We start from the raw sequence: 20,221 nt of genomic DNA on the forward strand, positions 1-20,221 counted from the left end.
CCAGCGCCCTGCCCAGCACTCAGGGCATGCCCATCCATGGGTGGGTGTGAATGCCGGGGGGATGGGAGCTACGCAGACACATGAGGGACACGGAGGGGTCTGTGGAACAGAGCCAGAAGTCTGTGTCCAACATTCAGCAGCTACTCCAGGTGCCCCTCACTGCTGGACATACAGTGGTGAGATATGAGTCCACATTCACTCCAGAGGAGCTGTGGAGTCACCTGTGAGTGGGAAGGCTGCTTGAAAGTGGTGTTCCCTGTGTTCCCCAGATAAGGTGTTCAGATTCTTGGAGAGACCCTGGGTCAGAGGCCTTTGGACTTCAGGACTTGTCAGAGGCTTTAATACAGTGACCTGCAGGAGATGCTGGGAAAAGGGGACCAGATGCCCTTCCCTGACTTCCCTTCCCTGACTTCCCTGAACAGCAACCTGTCCACCCAGGAGGCCCTCAGGCTGGGCTCAGGGGACTGGGCTGCCATGGTCACAAAAGCCTCTCCTTCCACCTCAGAAGGAGCTCAGGCTCGCTTCTTGGAGCAGAGATGCAAGAAGCTGAGCACAGAGGGCCTAGTGCATGGGGGAGTGAAGGGGAGCCTCACCCATCCCAGCCTAGACCTGAGTTGCCCTCGCCAGTTCCTTGCTGTATTTGATTTTGCCTGGGGCTGGATACACCTGCCCTCCAGCCAGCATCAGATGGAGGCAGGGCTCTTCCTGGATTCAAGGAAGCCCCAGTGCCAAGGATGATGTAACCCTTGAGAACCAGACTAGTTGGCAGGGCTCCTGTGTCCTCCACAGCTGCTCGGGTGTCTGGGCCATGCCTCCTAGTAGTCTTGTGCTAAACACAGGGAGGGGCAGGGTGAGGGTGGCAGACTTGACTCGCTCCAGCTCTGGGCCAGGCACATCTGCTCTAGGAAGCAGTGGGGTTATTGTCCCTATTTGACAAGAAAATAGAAGCACAGAGTGGATAGATCTACCGGAGGTTACCTGTTGGTGGCAGAGATTCACAGCCGGCTATCGGGTGTGAGGGGCTCATGCCTATGATCCAAGCTCTAAATCTGTTCCTCCCCAGTCCCCATCCCCCAGGTCATGCTGAGCTGTCTCACCTTGCCCACACCGTGGCATTCTTCGTTTACCCCTGGCAGGTGCTGGGTGCTGCCCTCAGGGAGTTCACATGAGATTAGAAATGAAAGGTGATTTTCTAAGGTGAACAAATGAATGAGCTAGTTACTCCTTAAACCAACCCCCCTTCCCCAGGAGACAGGACTGACCCTTCTCTCCCTCTCTGCTACTCCAGTGCTACTTGCTCACAGTCCCTGTGGGACCCAGGCAAGGGCTTCAGTTTCCCCATTTGGCAAAGGACTGACTGGTGCCAGTGCTGCCTGTGAGCTCAGCTCTGGGGTGTGAAGGAATCACTGCACATGTCAGGCTACATGGGTGCCAAGCCGCTAATGGCATGGGCGCATCTCTGGCCACACCAGCCCTTGGGCCCTAAGTACTTCTGTCCTGAGATGAGGCAGTAAAGGGCTCTGGCTGCTCCCCTCCCCCTGGCTTGACCTGAGGTGCCCCTAGCTGTGGGTGTGACCACAGGCAGCCCTGACCACAGGGCCAGCTGCGCCCGGCCTTGTTTCTCTCCCTCCCTGCCACATCCCACTGGGTGCCTGCTGGCCTGTCCCACTGGTGTCTCAGGTAGGGTGGGTGGGGCTGTAGTCACCTCCCTCCTTCCCATCTACTGGGTCACTGTTCCTCCCAGGAAGCACTGCTGCTGCCACAACTGCCAGGCTGAAAGGCATCAATGCTAATGGTGTGTCCAAGAGCCCAACACCAGCCAGCTATGCTTGGGCTGCCAGGGAGAGCTGGCAGCAGTGGCTGCAGGAGGGGCTGTCCATGCCAGGGGAGGGTGCAGGGACTTGAGGCTGGGAAGGGATGCTGTTTTGTCCCTTGCAGGCACACCACCCACCCCTGAAACCACATCCTTCCAACGACCTTCAGGAGATGACAGACAAGGAGCCATGTTCCCCCAGCACTCAGGAGAGGCACCTGGCCTGTGCCACAATTCCAGCCTCAAACTCAGGCCCTCTTCCTAGGAATGCCCTTAACTACCCCTCCTTCAGTGCAAAGCCTCTCTCTCCAGATCTCTGCCTAGGACTCCCTTTTCTAGCCCCAACCCTAGGATCGGCCCCCACTGCCCACAGCAGTGACAGCGTGACCAGAAGCAGTCTTCTTACCTCTGAGATGGGGAGGATGGTGCCCAACTGTTCTGGCCACAGAGGATATGCTTGGCTCATGTGGCGACGGGAATCCACTGCACCATCAGCCGGGTGTGGCCGTCCCTGTGTTGACAGCACACAGCAGGTCCAGGTGCAAACCTCTGAGGAACAGACAATGGTATCAGTGGTATAACCCATATCCACATGCCCACAACTCCACTGACCTCAGCCTGGGGGGTAGGGGATCCTGGAGTCTGCAGGGTCAGAGCTGGGGCAAGAGATCAAGAGGGCAATGCCTGGATGTAAAACTCCTATCCCCCTTCCTCGTCCCTGGCCAACCCAGACCCTGGGACACTAGGGAAACGATGGCCCTGATTAGCAGACAATGCCTCACATGCCCCCACAGGCGGGCAGCAGGTGCCCTGGTGCCCATAACGCTTAGGATAGATGAAGAGGTGCCACCTGCCAGACCACACTTGGTGCCAGCACCATACTATGCCAACACTGTGTGCCACCGAAACCACCACCAGGGAGGAGTTGGGCCAGGGCATGGGTAGGGGAGGGGGGAGTGGCCATTGGCCCCAGGGCCTCAGTGCCAACACCAGGGCCTACAGGAAACAAAGCCATGCACTGGGAGTTGAATGGAAGAGACAGCCCTCCCCTGGGAAGTGTAAGGGAAGGACACAGCCCTGCCCTGGGGAACATGATGGTGGGAGTGGACGGAGCTCTGCCTAGGGACTAGAAGGAGGGCTGTGTGGGGGCTGGTCCAGGCTGGAAGAGCCAGCTGGACAGGACAGGTGGCCTTCCTGGCCTGAGGGTCTGACCCAACCATAGGGCCCCTGCGTGCCTCTGCCAAGCCAGCGACAGACGGCTGTCTCAGAAAATGTCCTCTTGGCCGGGCTGAGCTGGCACTAGGCCAGGGCAGGAAGGCCAAGCGTCCTCACTGGTGCAGCGGGTGGCTGGCCTGGGCATGCACAAGCAGCTGGTGGGCAGGCGGCAGTCATGTCTGGCCAGGCCTTGGCAGCCACCTTCTAAGCACTGAACTCGGATGGCAACTGCCCTTCCTCCGCTCACCCCGTGCTCACTTCCTCAGCTTGTTCCCTGAGACCCAACCTCCTCACACCTCTCTTGGGCTTGGCTCCTGCTAAGGAGAATGTATGTCACCAACACAAGGGTCACATGGACCCTCCTGCCCCGCCCCTCGCCTGTTATCTGTGTACCCAAGTCCACATGGGAGAGCATGTGTGTGAGTTCAGAGTGGGTGATTCCCCCAATTCCTGCCCAGTTGGGCAAAATGGCCCCTAAAATATGAGGTAACACAGGGTATGTCAGGGGAGTGGACCCCAGACATTAGGGACACCCGTTTCACCCCACCTGGGGCTCTTCCACACTCAGCCTCTCCTCTGGGCTGTGGAGTTGCAAAGACAGAAGGTTTTCACTCATGGGCAGAGTTGTCCCTACCCCTGGGGAGGCCCAGCTCCCTGTTCTCTTCACGCCCTCAGAGGATATTATGAGTGGGGAAGTAGAGACCCAGAGGTGAAGTCTCATGGAGGCTGCATGATTTAACTGGGCAGCCTTGCCTCCTCGGGGGTGACCCCTGGAATTCCTCAGGGGGCCACTGGGACAAGCCAGTAGGCTGGGTCCTTTTTGGCTCAGCCTCAGTCTTCACTCACTGCCCAGGATTCCAGAGCTCACATGTCCAGGTCAGAATTTGAGGCCAGGACTCTTTGCTGAGGCCCTTGTACTCAGTCACTAGAGAATACTGCCTCCTTGTTGCTTAACCTAGGTACTGTGTTGGCCCAAGCAGACAAGAGGCCTTCTCGGGGATCCTCCCATCCTGACCCTGACGGCCCTCTCCTGCCACACCCCCAGCTCCACACCACTTCATACATAGCGGTCACATGTATTTATGATATGTTTTTTGTTTTTTTTTGTTTTTGTTTGTTTTTGTTTTGTTTTTTTTTTTTTTTGAGACGGAGTCTCGCGCTGTGTCACCCAGGCTGGAGTGCAGTGGCGCGATCTCAGCTCACTGCAAGCTCCGCCTCCCAGGTTCATGCCATTCTCCTGCCTCAGCCTCCCGAGTAGCTGGGACTACAGGCGCCCGCCACCTCGCCCGGCTAGTTTTTTGTATTTTTTAGTAGAGACGGGGTTTCACTGTGTTAGCCAGGATGGTCTCGATCTCCTGACCTCGTGATCCGCCCGTCTCGGCCTCCCAAAGTGCTGGGATTACAGGCTTGAGCCACCGCGCCCGGCCCTATGATATGTTTTCACATGTATGACCTTGTGTGCCACCATCCATGCTCTTCTTACCAAGGAAGGGGCATGGTCTCGCCCTCTTAGAGGCAGGAGAGGCCGGGAGGGGTCATTCCCACATGCATCAAGCCCTGGGGGGCAGGGAGGCCATACAGAATCCTGAGCCTCATCTGTCATCTGCAGGGGGCTAAGAATCCTCCTGGGTGACATGTCCCCCTATGTCCTTGACGCCACCAATATCTGATGTTCCACTAAGACCGTGAAACGGGAGAATAGAGAAGCGGAGCACCTGGAGCAGCTGGAGAGGTGGCCCCAGTGAACGCTGAGGTGCCTAGTGTTGACTCAGGTGCAGGCAGGTCCCAGCCACAGCCTGTGAGGGGAGCCCAGGGCTCCTGAGGGCTGCAAGTGACCAGCCCCCGCTTGTGTCCTTTCCCATCCTTGTGGAAGGTTTGCCTAAGGAGTGAGTGAGGTTGTAATCTGCAGTCCTCCCACCGCACCCGCCTGTTTTCATTATGGAGGGAAAGAGCATCAGAGCTGTGTTTATAACCCCCTTTTAGATAACAAATCACATTTTCTTTTCACAGCGAGTGTGTTGAATTGATATTTTTTTCCCTCAGTTTAATGGGTTTGTGTGTTCAGGAATGATCTTCATCAACTGAAACTCCTTATTGTGTTTGATGTAATGTCAGCTTTCATTACGCGCTTTGGTTGGAGCCAGGCGCAGGGAAAGACCGAGCCCCCTGCAGCTTGGGCCCGGCCTCCACCCCCGCCCCAGGCCCACCAGGGCCGCAGTCTTCTTGCACTGGTGGGTGGCGGGTGTGGGCAAGGTCGGCAACAGACTGGGAGGGCAGGTTGGAGCCAGGGTGCGAAGGCTTTCTTCTCCCTGCCCTCGAAGCGTCTGACTGATGGGGTCATAGGGCTGCTGTAAGAAAGCACCAGACACGGCAGGTGCCCCGGATGCTGGAACTCTCGGGCCGCCTTTGGTCTTACGTTCCTCTGGAAGTTGTGGTCTTGCCCATGCGTGGTGCCAGGCATGCAGTCAGTATTCCAGAATGCTGGGACTAAGCCTGCACATTTAGCCGGTGGCCTGCAGCCCCTAGACCCCTGGTGAGAGACAGACTAGGACTGTACTGACGCAGCCCCTGGGCAGTCACCACAGCCAGGCCTCTTCCCAGAGTCCTGCCTGGGGAGTCTGGGGAGCCTGGGGCTCAGAGAGGGAGTGGTCTAGTCCTGGGGTCACACACTGAGTGAGCCCCAGTTGCGCCTTGGGAAGCGAGTGTCCAGGGTAACATCTGCCCTGGTGGAGTGAGGGCTGGCTCTGCCTGCTGTTTCACAGCCAGGCCCTGGGGAGCAGACTTGGTCACCACTCCCATCTGCAGACCACAAAGAAACAAGCCCTGAGTAAGGGGCCACCAGGGCCACGCTGCAGGTTTTTGCTGTACAGAACAGGGCTGAGGAGCACCTGGAGAGGGTGACTTGGACAGTGGCTCTGTCCTGAGTTGTGGCCCTGAAGCCCACGGGGGCAGAGTATGGCAGCCCCTCCTGAGCCAGTGGCACTTGGCTGACACCGGGCTCACCTTCTGGCAGCCTCTGTCAGCTGTGCTCGGTTCTGATTAAAGATCATTACACATGAAATTAGCCCGTTTATGTTACGGGTCCCTGGGGCGGCCAGTGATTATGACGCACAGATGGCCAAGAACCCAGGCGACTGGCAAGCAGACATGGGCCAGGGACGGGCGGGGCACACACAGGCGGGTGAGGACCGGGAGGCAGGCGCCAGGGCCGGGCTTTGTTTTCTCCCGCTCCTGTTGTGGAAACCCCCTCGCATTTCACAACAAATCACAGATAATTAATAAGTACATGCCCGTAATGAGCAGGCTTTTTAATAGAAGAAATTGGAAGATGCAGCGTCGAGTCATTATTTCCCTCCTGCCCAAACTCGGCTCTGTTTTCTGTCTTCCTCGCTCCCTGGTGCTGCCTCAGCGGCCTCTCTGCAGACAGAGCCTAGAAGGCTGCAACCCAGGACCCTTGGCCCCTGAGTTAGGGAAGCCCAGGGAATTCCAGCTGAGGGGTACTGCATGCTCCTGGAGCCTGTGCAGGGCCTCTGAAGATGGGCCTGGCTGCATTCCCAGCCCTGACCCATCCAGCCCTTCCAGGAGGGTGGCTCTGGGTGGGGGAAAGGGACAGTCTCTGCCCCAAAGGAATCTAAGGGTGCCATGCAGGCCTTGAGGCTAGGAGTCCTGTCTGTCTCGGGACCCTGAGCAGCTAGTGCTGAGGCCTCTCTCCCCCTACCAGGAGGAAGACATCGTGTACTATGACGCCAAGGCTGACGCTGAGCTGGTGAGCACCCCCTCCTGAGCCACACCTCCTTGCTGGGTCTTGGTGGCCTCAGCTGTAAAATGGATGTTAGGACTCAGCGCCACGCATTCTGAGCTCAACCCTGCAGAGCCATGGTGACACAGGCCCCATCGTCCACCTCCCACAACTCCCTAGAAGTCCGGACCCCTCCAGGGCTGCATCTCTGAGCACTAGTGGGCTGAACTTGACTGCAGTGTGGGGCAGGTGGTGAGGCGCTTGGCCCTCCCTGCGTGGGGCAGTTTAGGTCCCAGATGGAGAGGGCCTCTCTTAAGTGCAGTGAGAGGCGGGAGACAGGGAGCAGCTGGGAAGGCTTCCTGGAGGTGGGCAGGTGTGAGCAGGATGCATTGATGTCCAGGTGCATTTCCAGGTTAGGCCAGCTCCCTTCCCTGTGCTAAGCACCCCACAGCCTGGCCCATCGTCAGACCCTGACCCTGAGCTCACCTGGGGTCACCCACCTCAGAAGTAGTGGCACTGGGACTGACCAGAGAGCCCAAAGCCACACCACCCTTCTGCCTCCATATCACTCACTGGCTCAAGTCCGCCTGGGCTGCCCTGTGAGGTAGTGAGGTCCCCGTCACCAGAAGACTCGTGTGAAAGCTGTATGACTATTTGCAGGGGAGGTGGCTGTAGAGAAGATGAGTCTGAGGGTGTAGGGCACTTGAAGTAGACAGTGTTTGCTGAGCTTGTCAAGGCCCAAGACCCTCTGCCTGACTTTAAGGCAAAAATAGTTGAACCTGACGGTCCCCTCTGTAAACAGAGGTGTCACAGCAGCACAGTGTCTGGACTCCTTGCTGATTCGGAGGACCCAAGATCCAGTCTTCCTCTGCTAGGCCTGCGGGCTTGGTGGGTTTCCGGGGCAAGTGAGAGGTACCCAATGACACCAGGAGGTGAGAAGGCTGGAAAGGATCCCTGTGCAGGATCCGCAGTGCCAGGCTGGCCTGGGAGAGCCGCAGGAGGGCACAGGGCCCGAGACAGAGCGGGGTGGGCTCAAGCAGGTGTGCTTCCCCTTGGCTGAGCTCTGTGGCTCCCAGAGAAGTTGCTAAAATTAAAGCTGGAATCTGAAATTCAAATGAAGAACGAACCTTTAATTAGACCCTGAATCTAATTCCTTACCCCCCTTGGCAGCGGGCTGTAATTTTAGCAATCAGGGCATTAAATATAAACCAGGAGACTATAGTTGCCCACCATACAAAGCCCCTGGGCTGGGGGTTGGCACTGAGGGACTTCTTGGCCAGCCTGGTGCCCAGCCCCTACTAGGATGCTCTGAACCTACCTCCAGCAGTCTCAACTGTATCCAGGGCCCCAGCCCCTCACTCTAAATCATTGACTCCTTGCCCCTAGCCCCTTGGACTTCTGTTGGGGGGCTAGAGATTGTCCGACAAGGGAGCTTCACTCTGGGGCCCGGCTAGACTAGGGTCAGCTAGGCCAAACGCCTGGTATAAATGACAGCACGCACACATTTTCCAACTCCCCTGCTTGTTGTGTTGCTTTGTTTTTTTTTAATCTTTGCCAGAGGTACAGTTAGAGATCTTTCTAGACCATTTACTTTTAAATTACCAGCCAGAAGGTGGGGGTGGGGGAAAGAAAAGGAAGGAAAAAGTTTGCCAGCTGATAGCTTATCAGAACAGAATCCAAATGTCACATTAGTTGGGAAAGTTGGGAGATTACATTTTCTAGTGCCCTTCATCTGCCGCTGACATTTCGGGGGCTTTCTTCTCCCGCGCCTCCCCCTCCTGAGCGGAACGTGAGTGGCGCACGCCTCACAGGCGGCCGCTCCCACCCTGGCCTCCATGCTCCAAGGCTGCCTGCCCTGGCTTTACCCAGCACCTGAGGGCTTCTAGGGTGTGCCAGGGGTGGGCAGACGGGTGGCACACTGCAGAAGAGCAGTGGGAGGGCAGCAGACAGCTTGGATTCTGCTGTACAAAATCCACCCTCAAAGAGATGAAGAGTGTCTGCCACAGGCCCTTCAGAGCTGTGCCCCTGGGGTGTGGAGAGCTCATCTGGCTGGGTGGAGAGGCATGGTCACCCTTTCCCCAGACTGGACACAGCTTGGTCAAATGCCTAGAGGAAGAAACACAGGGGAGGAGCATGCCCAGGTCATAGTGGGCAGCGGGGGTCAGCCCACGTGGACCCATGGGGGAGAATGAATGAGCTAAGCCTGGGCTGAGGGTGGTCACAGAGGCCTTGAGGGGCAGTAAGGGAGCGTATGGGGTGTTCAGCTGCTTATGATCCCTCCTACCAGCCTAGGAAGCCCCCTAGCTTTGCTCTCCACCCTTAGCCTCCTTTCCCTTTACTCCCCAGTCTGGCTTTTCCTCTTTGCCTTCACTGTCTACCATCATCTTTCTTCCCTCCCCTCCCCCTTGCACACCTGCACCCAAGCCTGCCCCACTCCCATCGGCTGCGGCATCAACACTAGTCACAGACCCACTCCTGCCAGCCTGTGATGGTGGGCGGGGATGTACAGCGCATGCCCAGCCTGCCCGGCCGTGAGATGCCATAATTGGCACCTGTCAGGCCACTGTGGCTCATTTTAGAAAATCAACAGGGGCCCTTTCAGTCCTGCTGCTACCAGGCACCACAGACCCTCCCTCTGGAGGTCAGCAGGTCTGAATGGTAGCCCCCAGCCCAGCTCTCCCAGGTTAGCCTCCCCAGCTCAGACCCTACAGCCGTCAGGCTGCAGGGGATAGTGCCCTGCCTTAGATAGGGCTAGGGCCCTCTCCCTGCTCCCAGAGGAACTCCATGAAGGGGCTGGGCAGGGCCCAGTGATGACTGTGGGGGCCCAGAGCTCCTGGAGGGACTGCTGAGGCCTGCCTGTCATTGTACAAGGCATATCCTTGTAAGCAGATTCTGGAGCCCGCTCCTTCTGACTGGCTCCATGATTTGCCTCCTTCCCTAATTGGTTTTCAAGAATGTGGAGAAGAGGTTGGTTTCGTTTTGGTTTTAGAATTTGGGTTTAGCAAATGTGGGGATGGTGGGTGGGGTGGGCAGGAGGAAGTGGGAGTCACAGGCCCCTTGGGTGAGGGGTCCAACCCCGTGTCCATCTGTCCCTGTGTCTCTCCATCTGTGTCTCCTACTGCAATAGTCCCTCTTTTTGAGATGCCCCTATCTCCTGGACTCTGGACCTCCCTGCCCCTACTTGCAGGCCTTTACAACCCCTGACACTGCTGGGGGGTGCCCTTTCTGCAGGACGACCCTGAGAGTGAGGATGTGGAAAGGGGGTCTAAGGCCAGCACCCTAAGGCTGGACTTCATCGAGGACCCAAACTTCAAGAACAAGGTCAACTATTCATACACGGCTGTACAGATCCCCACGGACATCTACAAAGGCTGTGAGTGTGCAGAGCGATCGGGACAGCCCATCCTACCTGCCATGGGGGCAGGCCCACTGCCAGGGCATTCTTGAGTCCCTGGGGACAGAAGGCCAGTGCCATCTACCTCCAGCCTCCTACACCTGAGATTACTCCTGTGCACCTCTCAGATTCACCCACCTGTGGGCATCAAGCACTCACAGGCAGAGCCTCACCCTAACACTCAGCAAGTTGCAAAACACTGAGCCTCTATGCCTGTGCATGCATGGTCTCCTGCCCACGTGTCCACAGGCACCCACACGAATGCACATACACACACACCATTCCCCACATGTGGGACTGAGTGCCCGCCTGCCCCTGAAGCAACTCCTCACCACCCTTCCCCATTCCCTGCCCCCAAGTAGAAGTGGTTGAGAAGCTGCAACACATCAGGTGGACACGGAGGGCAGGGGGACAGGAAACCACTCCTCACAGATACCAACCCTATGACACTGCCCTCCTTCTCCTGGGCATAGAACCAAGGAGGTAGGAAGTTTTCCTGCCAAGAGCAGTCAGGAGCTGGGGATGTAGGGAAGGGGGATGTGGAAGAGGGTGGTTGACAGTCCAAGCTCCAGGGACAAAGCAGTTTTACACAATGGGGAAACAAGGTCACTATAGCTAGAAGGATTTGAGTCAGACATGAGGAGGAACTTCCTGAAGCTCCTGGGAGGTAAAGGGGGAGGAAGCCAAGAGTCAAACACTGGATGGGGAGCTCCAGCAGCAGGATTGAAAGCACTGAGGCCTGTTGTTTCTGACATAGTTTTATGAACATCTACAGAGTAGCCTTGGAATCCAAGGAGCCCACTGGGCTGGGACTCAAAAGCCTCAGAGCCACTGCCTCAGCTCTAGAATGCAGGGAATTCCCAGAGTCCTCAGGGAGGCCCTCTCCACCTCAGGGTCAGCTACGCCTTCCGGGCAGCCTCAGGCCAGGGTGGGGAAGGATGCTCCCCCCTGCTCCCTGCAGGCTGCCCGTAGGCCACCTGCCTGAGCCAGTCGAGGGGCACTATCACAGGCAGGCATGCTAATTAAAACAGGAGCCACACCGCCCTCTTCAGTCACCCCTCGCTACCCACACAAATTGCATTTTATATGTTTTTTATTTACTGTGTCACTTTTAATTAAATCTGTAATCACCTGCCTGAGGGGGCATGGTCCCCTTTCCCAGCTCAGCGTGATCTGAGAGTATGTGCACCTGGGTGCGGGTCTGTGCGCATGGGGCTGAATAGCAGGCCCTTTCCAGGTGGGGGCAGGGGTGTTTGCATGAATGTGCCTTGCCATGTATGGGTATGCGCGTGTGGGGTCACGGGTACCTGCATGGACAGCCCACGCAGAGCAGGGGTCTCCTCTTGGCCCTTGACCTGAACCAGGGACACCCCTCTGCTCTAAGCTTGTCATTGTGCAGATGGGAAAACTGAGGCACAGTGAGGGGTGGGACCTGCCGGGCAGACTGTCTCAGGGCAGGCAAACAGTACTTTGTGAAACTCTGGAGGGCCTGGCTTTATTTTTTCCTTAGAGAGAAAAATAGAAACTGTTCAACTCACTAAGTTTCTAAATTAGGAACAGGACCATAACATACTGTTCAATAAGCACAGCCAATGCTCGAAATGTGTTTTGTTTTCACATTATGGTCAGTTACGGGAAGCCACAGGAACAGACAGCGAAGGGAGTGGGAGCAGGGGCAAGCATCAGGCAGCAGACACAGCAGAGGCCCCACGCTCCAGAGGGGCTGCCAGAAGGAGAGTGCCCAGGAGTGTGTCAGTGCCCGGGGCTGGGGCAGAGGCTTGAGAATTGTAAATCATGCTTTCTACCTTTGTCTGCCTGCTAAAGGTGGTCTCTGGTTCTCACTTGAGGTAGATTTTTGATGGGGATCCCTGTACGGGGTGACAGTGGCTGGGCTCTACATGGGAAGAAAGAGGGTGGATGTCCCTGGAGGAGGAAGGAGGCACAGAGGCCTGGCAGAAGCAGCTGTGTCCTGCTCCTGCCATTTTGTCCGAGTGTCCAGGGACAGGGTCACTGCACACATGAGAATATGTGTCACACACACACATCGGGCCGCCCCGAGTTGGGGGTTGAGGGTACTGCTCAAACCATCCTGGGTCTCTGCCCAGGTTGAAGGGTCTGCAGGATGGAGTCCATTGGAGCCTTGTTCTGTGTGTGTGTGTAGGGATAGATCTGGACAGGGGATCACACATGCGCAACTACAAGGGTTGGGGGGAAGGGAGAATGGGGTAACTGATGGTAGCGGGTAGTGAGCAGGACCCACGAGTGTCCCCTGTAGGTGCAGAGTGGTGTGTAGGCATGAGCGTGTGTGCCCTCGTGCCCATGGTGGCAGCTGGGTTGCTAGGCAGGTGGGTTCCATCTGGCTGGAAACACACAGGTTAGACACAGGTGTACCTGTTGGCGGGGTGCAGGCTGTGTGCGTGTGTGCATGCGTGTACAAGTACACGTGCCTGTGTTGGAGCAGGATCTGGCACCGCCCCTGCCCCTCTAAGAGCCCCCGCCCCCACCCCTGCTTGCTTCTGGCCCCAGTTGATTAATCATGGAGCTGAGTGGCTTCCAGCTTATCAGGTACCTTAATAGCTGAATAATTCCAGCCCCATCAGCGGGCCCTTAATTGCTTTCTTGTTGCTGCAGCCTGGAGTGCATGCTGAATGGGTGAGCTCCTGGGGGACCAGCGCTAGCTCCAGGCAGCGTGCTGGACCGAGGGCTCCCAGCTCCCAGCACCCTGCCACCTGGGCAGCCCCTCTCCAGAAGCTACCAGCCACAGCTGCCCTGCCTACTCATGTGGGGCCTGGAGGAAGAGTAGGCTGAACTGTTCCTTTCACAGCTTGGGAGGGGTGAGGATCAGGAAGTCTTCCTGGAGGAGCTGGGGCAGCCACAGCTGGGCCCTGGGAAATAGGGAAGGTCTGGATAGGCTGAGAACAGGTGGAGCATTCTGAGTGGGGGCACGGGCATAAGTGTTGTGGTGGTGGGTTTGGCAAGACACAGCCCAGGTGCTCCCCACCCCAGCTCCCCGCTTCCCCCCAGCCACCGTCATCCTCAATGAGCTCAACTGGACAGAGGCCCTGGAGAATGTGTTCATGGAAAACCGCAGGCAAGACCCCACGCTGCTGTGGCAGGTCTTCGGCAGTGCCACAGGAGTCACTCGCTACTACCCGGGTAGGTACCAGCCCCTGTCCCCTGTCCGCCCAGCACCCCTCCTTTCGCCATCTGCCAGCTCACCCATCCTGGAGGCATGGGATGGAGTGGCTGCCCTGTAGTCTGTGGTGGCCCAGTCACCTCTGCAAGGCCTGCCTACCCAGGTCAGCCCTTTCCTGCTGGTCCCACTCACTTTCTCTCCTCACTCAGCCACCCCGTGGCGAGCCCCCAAGAAGATCGACCTGTACGATGTCCGAAGGAGACCCTGGTGAGCAAGCAAGAAGGAGCTGGGGAGGGACACCCCCTCAGCTCCCCACCTTTCCTGCCTGTTCCCCCACCTCCCCATTTCCAAGCCTCCTAGCAGGGCGCAGCCAGCTGTATCCAATTTTCATTTCACACATCGTTGCCACTGGAAAATGGATCCCATCACCCAGGCAGGCCTCCCAGCTGTCATGCCCCCGTCCACTGCCCAGCACCCCCACCCACTCAGGGCTGAGAGATTGGAAGAGAGATTGGACCGGGGGGGTCCCCAAAGGCAGATGTAGCCTCTATAGGGTTGGCCAGCCCCTGCCCTACCCGTCTGAGCCGCAGATACCCCTCCCCTCTGCTCTGCCCCTCCGGCAGCTCCCTATGAGTATCCTTCCCTGGCACCTGCGCCATCCCACACACAGCTAGACTCTGCCCTCGGGGCCCCAACCTGAGGCAGAGAACACAACAAGCCACTGAAGCCAGGAAATGTGGCTCCTGCCCCCTCTGGGGATCACCTGCTCATATATACCCCTGGTACTTTTTCCTTGCCGAGGAGCCAGACCATTCATGTCATGGGCAAGGACTGTGTCTGTTTCATTAAATGTGGTGTCATCAGTGCCTAGAACCCTGCCTGGCCCACACAGTGCATGCTCAGGAGAAATGTATTGAATCAATATGTGTGTGACGGAAGGAAGGACCCACATGGTCCCAGTGGGTCTTACCCTAACAGAGGCATCTCCTGGGCAGGTATATCCAGGGGGCCTCATCGCCCAAGGACATGGTCATCATCGTTGATGTGTGAGTGAGCAGTGCTGGCAAGTGGGGCTGGGGCAGGGGCGGGCAACGGGCTAGACTCTGCTGCCCTGAACATCATGGGGGATGGGCAGGAGAACACTTGAGGTTCCCCTGGCTCCTCCACGGCCCCTGCCTGACCTCTCCAGGAGTGGCAGTGTGAGTGGCCTGACCCTGAAGCTGATGAAGACATCTGTCTGCGAGATGCTGGACACGCTGTCTGATGACGACTATGTGAATGTGGCCTCGGTGAGTGCCAAGGTGGCAGACGGGGCAAAATGGGTCACCCCACCTGCCCTGCTCCTGTGACCACCACCAGCCCCATGCAATAGCTGCCTGCCCTGGCCAGCCTGAGGCCAGTCACCACCCTGCTGTTCCTGCAGTTCAACGAGAAGGCGCAGCCTGTGTCATGCTTCACACACCTGGTGCAGGCCAATGTGCGCAACAAGAAGGTGTTCAAGGAAGCTGTGCAGGGCATGGTGGCCAAGGGCACCACAGGCTACAAGGCCGGCTTTGAGTATGCCTTTGACCAGCTGCAGAACGTGAGCCCTGTGGGTGGGCAAGTGGGCGGCTGGGGGAGGAGAGGGTCCAGGCTTGGTGACACCCAGGAAATCAAGATGGATGGCCTCATTAGCACCAAACAGGCAGCTTGGACAGATAGCACCATATGCTATGGGGGAGGAGGGCCAGAGATCCAGGCTCACTGCAGGAGGGAGGCCCTGCCCCTGGACCAGGGAGGGCTGAGAGCTGGGGCTAAGAGCTGCCTGCCTTCGCCTCACTCCCCTCAGTCCAACATCACTCGGGCCAACTGCAACAAGATGATCATGATGTTCACGGATGGTGGCGAGGATCGCGTGCAGGATGTCTTTGAGAAGTACAATTGGCCAAACCGGACGGTGAGGCTCAGCTGAGGCAGGGGCTACCCTGACCTTGGCCCAGTACAGGGGAGGGCTGTCCCCTGGTGGCCTCAGCAGTAACCTCAAACCCCCCACAGGTGCGCGTGTTTACTTTCTCCGTGGGGCAGCATAACTACGACGTCACACCGCTGCAGTGGATGGCCTGCGCTAACAAAGGTACCTCCCCTGTGCATCACTGTCAGGGGCCTGCCTGCCATTTCTTTTTGTCGATTGCGTATGTTGTTCAACTGTCCATCCATATGTCCAGCTGTGTGTTCACCTGCTGCGAGACAGGGCCTCCTCCCATCCACGAGGCTGTCCCTCACTCTATCTGGAGGCTAACGTATCCACCTGACTGAGCCTCTTTTTGTCCATCTGTCCATTGTCCAACCGTCCCCCAGCTTGTCTACTCCTGCATCTGTTTGCTGATCCGTCCATCTCTCTGTGCACTTGGGCCTGGCTGCCGGGTGGACTTTGAATAGCATTGCACCCTAGAATGAGGGACCTCAGACCTCAGGCTCCTCCCTCCTCATCTCTGCCCCCTGCTGTGCTTCCTGATACTGCTGCACTCACTCCCTCTCCATAGCACCGCCCTTGGCAGGGCAGAGGCCAGGAGCACTAGAGGGAGAGGACTCCAAAGAGAGAGGAGCCCAAGAGGCGAGGCAGGGCTGCAGACACACCCCAGGGGCAGGGCCCCCTGCACATGGGTCCTGCAATGCCAGCCAGGCCCACCTCTGCCTCTCCTTCCTTCACAGGCTACTATTTTGAGATCCCTTCCATCGGAGCCATCCGCATCAACACACAGGTAAGACTGGGGGAGGCCCCTCCTCCCAGTCCTTGGCTTCCCGGCAGGGATGCTGTGTGCCATGGGCTGCTGTGGACCAAGGGCGCCCCCTCACGGTGGCTGGGGCACAGTCCCAATGCCTGGGGAGACAGAACAGGCAGTGCCTGGGAAAGGCATTCATGACCCCCACCACTGCCCCCTCCCCAGGAGTATCTAGATGTGTTGGGCAGGCCCATGGTGCTGGCAGGCAAGGAGGCCAAGCAGGTGCAGTGGACCAACGTGTATGAGGATGCACTGGTAAGGCCTCTGGGCAAGGAAGGGATGGGGCTGGCACCCTTCCCCCAGGGATGTGCCCACAGGTCAAGACCCTGGAGGGCCCCCTTAGGGGTGAAGAGGAGAAAGAGGTGGCCTGCACTTGAGCCCCTGCTCTGAACACTCAGGGTGGGGTCAGTGCTGGCCACAGGTGACTTCATCATCTTCCTCTCCCTTTAGGGACTAGGGTTGGTGGTAACAGGGACCCTCCCTGTTTTCAATCTGACACAGGATGGCCCTGGGGAAAAGAAGGTGAGGAAAGGGGAGGGTTGGGGCTATGGGTGTGCCTGGAGAGGGATGGGCACGCCCACAGCAGGTCTGGGGGTGGAGGAGGGGCAGGGCAGGCCTTCACACTGCCTGTGAGAGCAGCTTGAGGCCTTGTGGAGGGTGGTTCCCCATGGAATTGAGCGCATTGCAGAGCCCCCCATGCTTCTGCTCCCAGAACCAGCTGATCTTGGGCGTGATGGGCATTGATGTGGCTCTGAATGACATCAAGAGGCTGACCCCCAACTACACGGTGAGCATCCACCCGCCCATCCGCCTACCCTGCCTCCCATGTGGACGCAGGCAGGCTCAGCAGAGAAGACTGATGGGTATTACAGCGCCTCCATGGAGACCTCTGAGTTCAGGGGGTCAGGGAAGGCTTCCCCAGGAGGTGACCTTGGGTCTAGAGCAAGGTGACCTTGGGTTGGCAAACTTCCTGTAAAGGGCCAGACTGAATATTTTAGGCTTTGCAGACTTAAATACCCATCTCTTATTTGGTTGCACTGTTGTATTGTAAAAGCAGCCACAGACAAAACATAAACAAATGGGCATGGCTATGTTCCAATATAATTTTATTTGTGGATACTGATATTTGAATTTCAGATAATTTTCACATGTCACAAAATAGAATTTTTCCTTTGATGTTTTTTCTAACCATTTAAAAACAAAACCATTCTTAGCTCATGGCCATATAGTAATGGGCAGCAGGCCAGACTTGGCGCATGCACATAGGTAGGAGTGTCCCGGGCAGAAAGGAAAGGAGGGGATGGCATACATTGGAGGCAGAGGGAATTCTCTGGCCAAGGGCTCAAAGGTGAAAAACAATCATAAACCAGGGTAGGGGCAAGATGGCAATGTGGCTGACCCAGCACCTGCGGTCAGGGAGTCTGCGTCTTCGCCTGTGGAATGGGGAGAGGTGTGGTATATACAACAGCATCATTAAGCCTGAGCCCCCTAAAGCCCCTGCTTGGTCCTGAGCGGGCAGGGGCTGTGGCAGTTGGCCTCCAGGTACAGTAAGAAACTGACTAGGGGAGGTAAGGGCTAGGTCCTGGTCTCACTCCTACTTCCCTTCCACCTGGAAGGGAAGCCCCAGGTAGGATTCCCAAGGGTGCACTCATCGTGCTGCTCTCTCTTGACATGGGAACAAGGATGAGGCACAAATCAGGGGCAGTAGTGGCTAGAGGACGGCCACAGGGGTACAGAAGCAGCAGCCCTGTGGGACCGGTGGAGGCAGAGAGGTCAGGCTGACTGACAGCTCATAAGAATCAGGGGAAGAGGATGAGGACTGCAGTTAGCCTTGGCAAGGGCTGGTGCACAAGGGGCAACCCGCCTGCAGGCCTGGCTGAAGAGACAGACTTAGGGCCACATGGCATGGGGGGCCCTTAGCCCAAGGCAGGCAAACAGCATCTCTCAGTGCGGTGGAAGACCAAATAGGGAAGAACTCTGGAGCCCAGGGAACCCCAGCCCATCCCTCCAGACCCTGAGCCCCCAATCTGTGCCTCCAGCTTGGAGCCAACGGCTATGTGTTTGCCATTGACCTGAACGGCTACGTGTTGCTGCACCCCAATCTCAAGCCCCAGGTGAGCCAGATGGGTGACCTGGAGGGTGGGCAAACCTTCTACAATGGGGACTTCTGACTCCCCGCCCTGCCTCCAACAGACCACCAACTTCCGGGAGCCTGTGACTCTGGACTTCCTAGATGCGGAGCTGGAGGATGAGAACAAGGAAGAGGTAAGGAGAGGAGGAGAAAAGGGGTGGGGGACAGAGCACAGGAGTGTAGGGGCCCTGCCCCTCACATCTCTGGCCCTTCCAGATCCGTCGGAGCATGATTGATGGCAACAAAGGCCACAAGCAGATCAGAACATTGGTCAAGTCCCTGGATGAGGTAAGGAGGCAGGGCTGGGGACCAGGGAGTCAGGGTGGGCACCCTCCTACCCCACTGCCCCCTGCCTGCTAGCCCAAGTACCTGACCCAGCCTCCTCTCCCAGAGGTACATAGATGAGGTGACACGGAACTACACCTGGGTGCCCATAAGGAGCACTAACTACAGGTAAGTGAGGCCAGGGCTGGGCAGGCAGAGAGGGTGGGGCGGCCCCAGAATCTGAGCCCAGCTGCCCCCTCCCTCTCCCACTGTGACCACCATCCCAGCGGGGGACCAGTGGCCAGGGCTGCTCACTACTCACCCTGGGACGCTTAGTCTGCCAAGAGACTCCCTGGCCTTTAAGGAACAAGCAGCAGGTCTGAGAGCACAGGACGGTCATCCAAAGTCTCCTCATCACTACGGCCATCTGCACCCAGGATACTGCCTTTGGCACGTTCACTGCCTGCTCTCAGCTTGCCTCAGAGCCTCAGGGCGGAGCGGGTCCCTTGTGTGTCAGGCTGGGTCGGTGCAGGCTGACCTCTGCGTGCCCCACACAGCTAGTCCATCCCAAAATGCCGGGCATCCTTACAGCCCATGCCAGCCCACAACTGCCACCCCTCACCCCCCGCCATATCTGTACCAGCCCTGCTTTCCACTGGCTTTGAGTATCTGGGGGCTGGTGACCCCACTCCCACAGCAGCACTGGCACTGCAGCCAGCTCACGGCAGCATCTGCCCCTTGTGGGTCAGAGGGAGGCTGGCTCGGCAGGGGGCTGTTGTGAGAGGCTGCTGGGAGGGGAGATGGTGTGCGGATTTGCTTTGGGGCTGGTTGCCTGGTGGCCTCCAGGAGAGTTTGAGAAGTGGAGAGCCTCCAGGGTGCCAGCCCCTAGACCATGAACCTCCCGCAGCTAAGCAGGGAGAGGAGCCCCTGGTGGTGGGAGGAGGGGATGCCACAGCTGGGACCTCTGCCCAACTCCAAGGCCATGGAGAGGGGGTGCCAGTGTGGCCCACCTCCCCCAGCCATGACGCAAGCTTCTCCCCCCTCAGCCTGGGGCTGGTGCTCCCACCCTACAGCACCTTCTACCTCCAAGCCAATCTCAGTGACCAGATCCTGCAGGTCAAGTGTAAGTGGCCCGGCCCCTGCCTGCACCCTGCACCCTGCCTCTGCCCCACACCCCGGCCGGCCCCAGGCAGCACAGCCAGCGCCAGTTACCGGCGAGGCAGTCCCTCCTGCCCAGTCTGCCCACCCTCAGGTGCCCGCAGGCTGGGGCACCTTGAAAGTCTGTGGAAATCTGCATGCTTGCCTTTTCTTAGATTCGGTTCCAGGCCATTCTTTCATGGTTTCTGTTGAGGTTGCTGTTTTTGATTTCTCCTACTCCGTGTCTTCCCTTCTTAGCCTGCCTGCCCCACACACTCCTGGGGGCTGCATTCTTGGAAGACACCCCCTCCCCTTAACTTCCCCCTTTCCCCTCCCCTTTCCCCTCCCCTCTCCTTCCCCCTTCCCCCTCCCCTCCCTTCCCCCCCCTTTCCTCCCCTTTCTCCTCCCCCTCCTCCTCCCCTCCCTCTCCCCCCTCCCCTTTCCCCTCCCCTTCCCTTCCCCTTTTTCCCCTCCCCTCCCCTTACTCCATCCTCACCATCCCCCTCCCCCCACCTTCCCCCTCCCCTTACCTTCCCCCTCCCCTTACCTTCCCCCTCCTCTTTCCTCCCCCCACCTTCCCCCTCCCCTTACCTTCCCCCTCCCCTTACCTTCCCCCTCCTCTTTCCTCCC

At 57.9% G+C, this 20,221-nt stretch overlaps 1 protein-coding gene across 1 annotated transcript in view; it reads left to right on the forward strand.

The window, feature by feature from the left end:
• LOC101003565 (voltage-dependent calcium channel subunit alpha-2/delta-2) overlaps positions 1-19,916 on the forward strand; it is a 129,443-nt gene extending 109,527 nt beyond the window's left edge. The window contains exons 5-22 of the mRNA XM_031663323.1: positions 6,750-6,794; positions 9,999-10,140; positions 13,186-13,317; positions 13,507-13,564; positions 14,293-14,343; positions 14,487-14,586; positions 14,721-14,879; positions 15,126-15,233; positions 15,332-15,410; positions 15,989-16,038; positions 16,225-16,314; positions 16,510-16,581; positions 16,772-16,846; positions 18,099-18,173; positions 18,253-18,324; positions 18,407-18,478; positions 18,582-18,643; positions 19,501-19,916. Of these exons, the coding sequence (XP_031519183.1) occupies positions 6,750-6,794; positions 9,999-10,140; positions 13,186-13,317; positions 13,507-13,564; positions 14,293-14,343; positions 14,487-14,586; positions 14,721-14,879; positions 15,126-15,233; positions 15,332-15,410; positions 15,989-16,038; positions 16,225-16,314; positions 16,510-16,581; positions 16,772-16,846; positions 18,099-18,173; positions 18,253-18,324; positions 18,407-18,478; positions 18,582-18,643; positions 19,501-19,804 (1,746 nt within the window). The 3' untranslated portion in view covers positions 19,805-19,916. The remainder of the gene's footprint in view (positions 1-6,749; positions 6,795-9,998; positions 10,141-13,185; positions 13,318-13,506; positions 13,565-14,292; positions 14,344-14,486; positions 14,587-14,720; positions 14,880-15,125; positions 15,234-15,331; positions 15,411-15,988; positions 16,039-16,224; positions 16,315-16,509; positions 16,582-16,771; positions 16,847-18,098; positions 18,174-18,252; positions 18,325-18,406; positions 18,479-18,581; positions 18,644-19,500) is intronic.
• Positions 19,917-20,221: the final 305 nt, after the last annotated feature.

Source organism: Papio anubis, chromosome 2, assembly GCF_008728515.1.
Source record: "Papio anubis isolate 15944 chromosome 2, Panubis1.0, whole genome shotgun sequence".
In the NCBI taxonomy this organism is placed as follows: domain Eukaryota; kingdom Metazoa; phylum Chordata; class Mammalia; order Primates; family Cercopithecidae; genus Papio; species Papio anubis.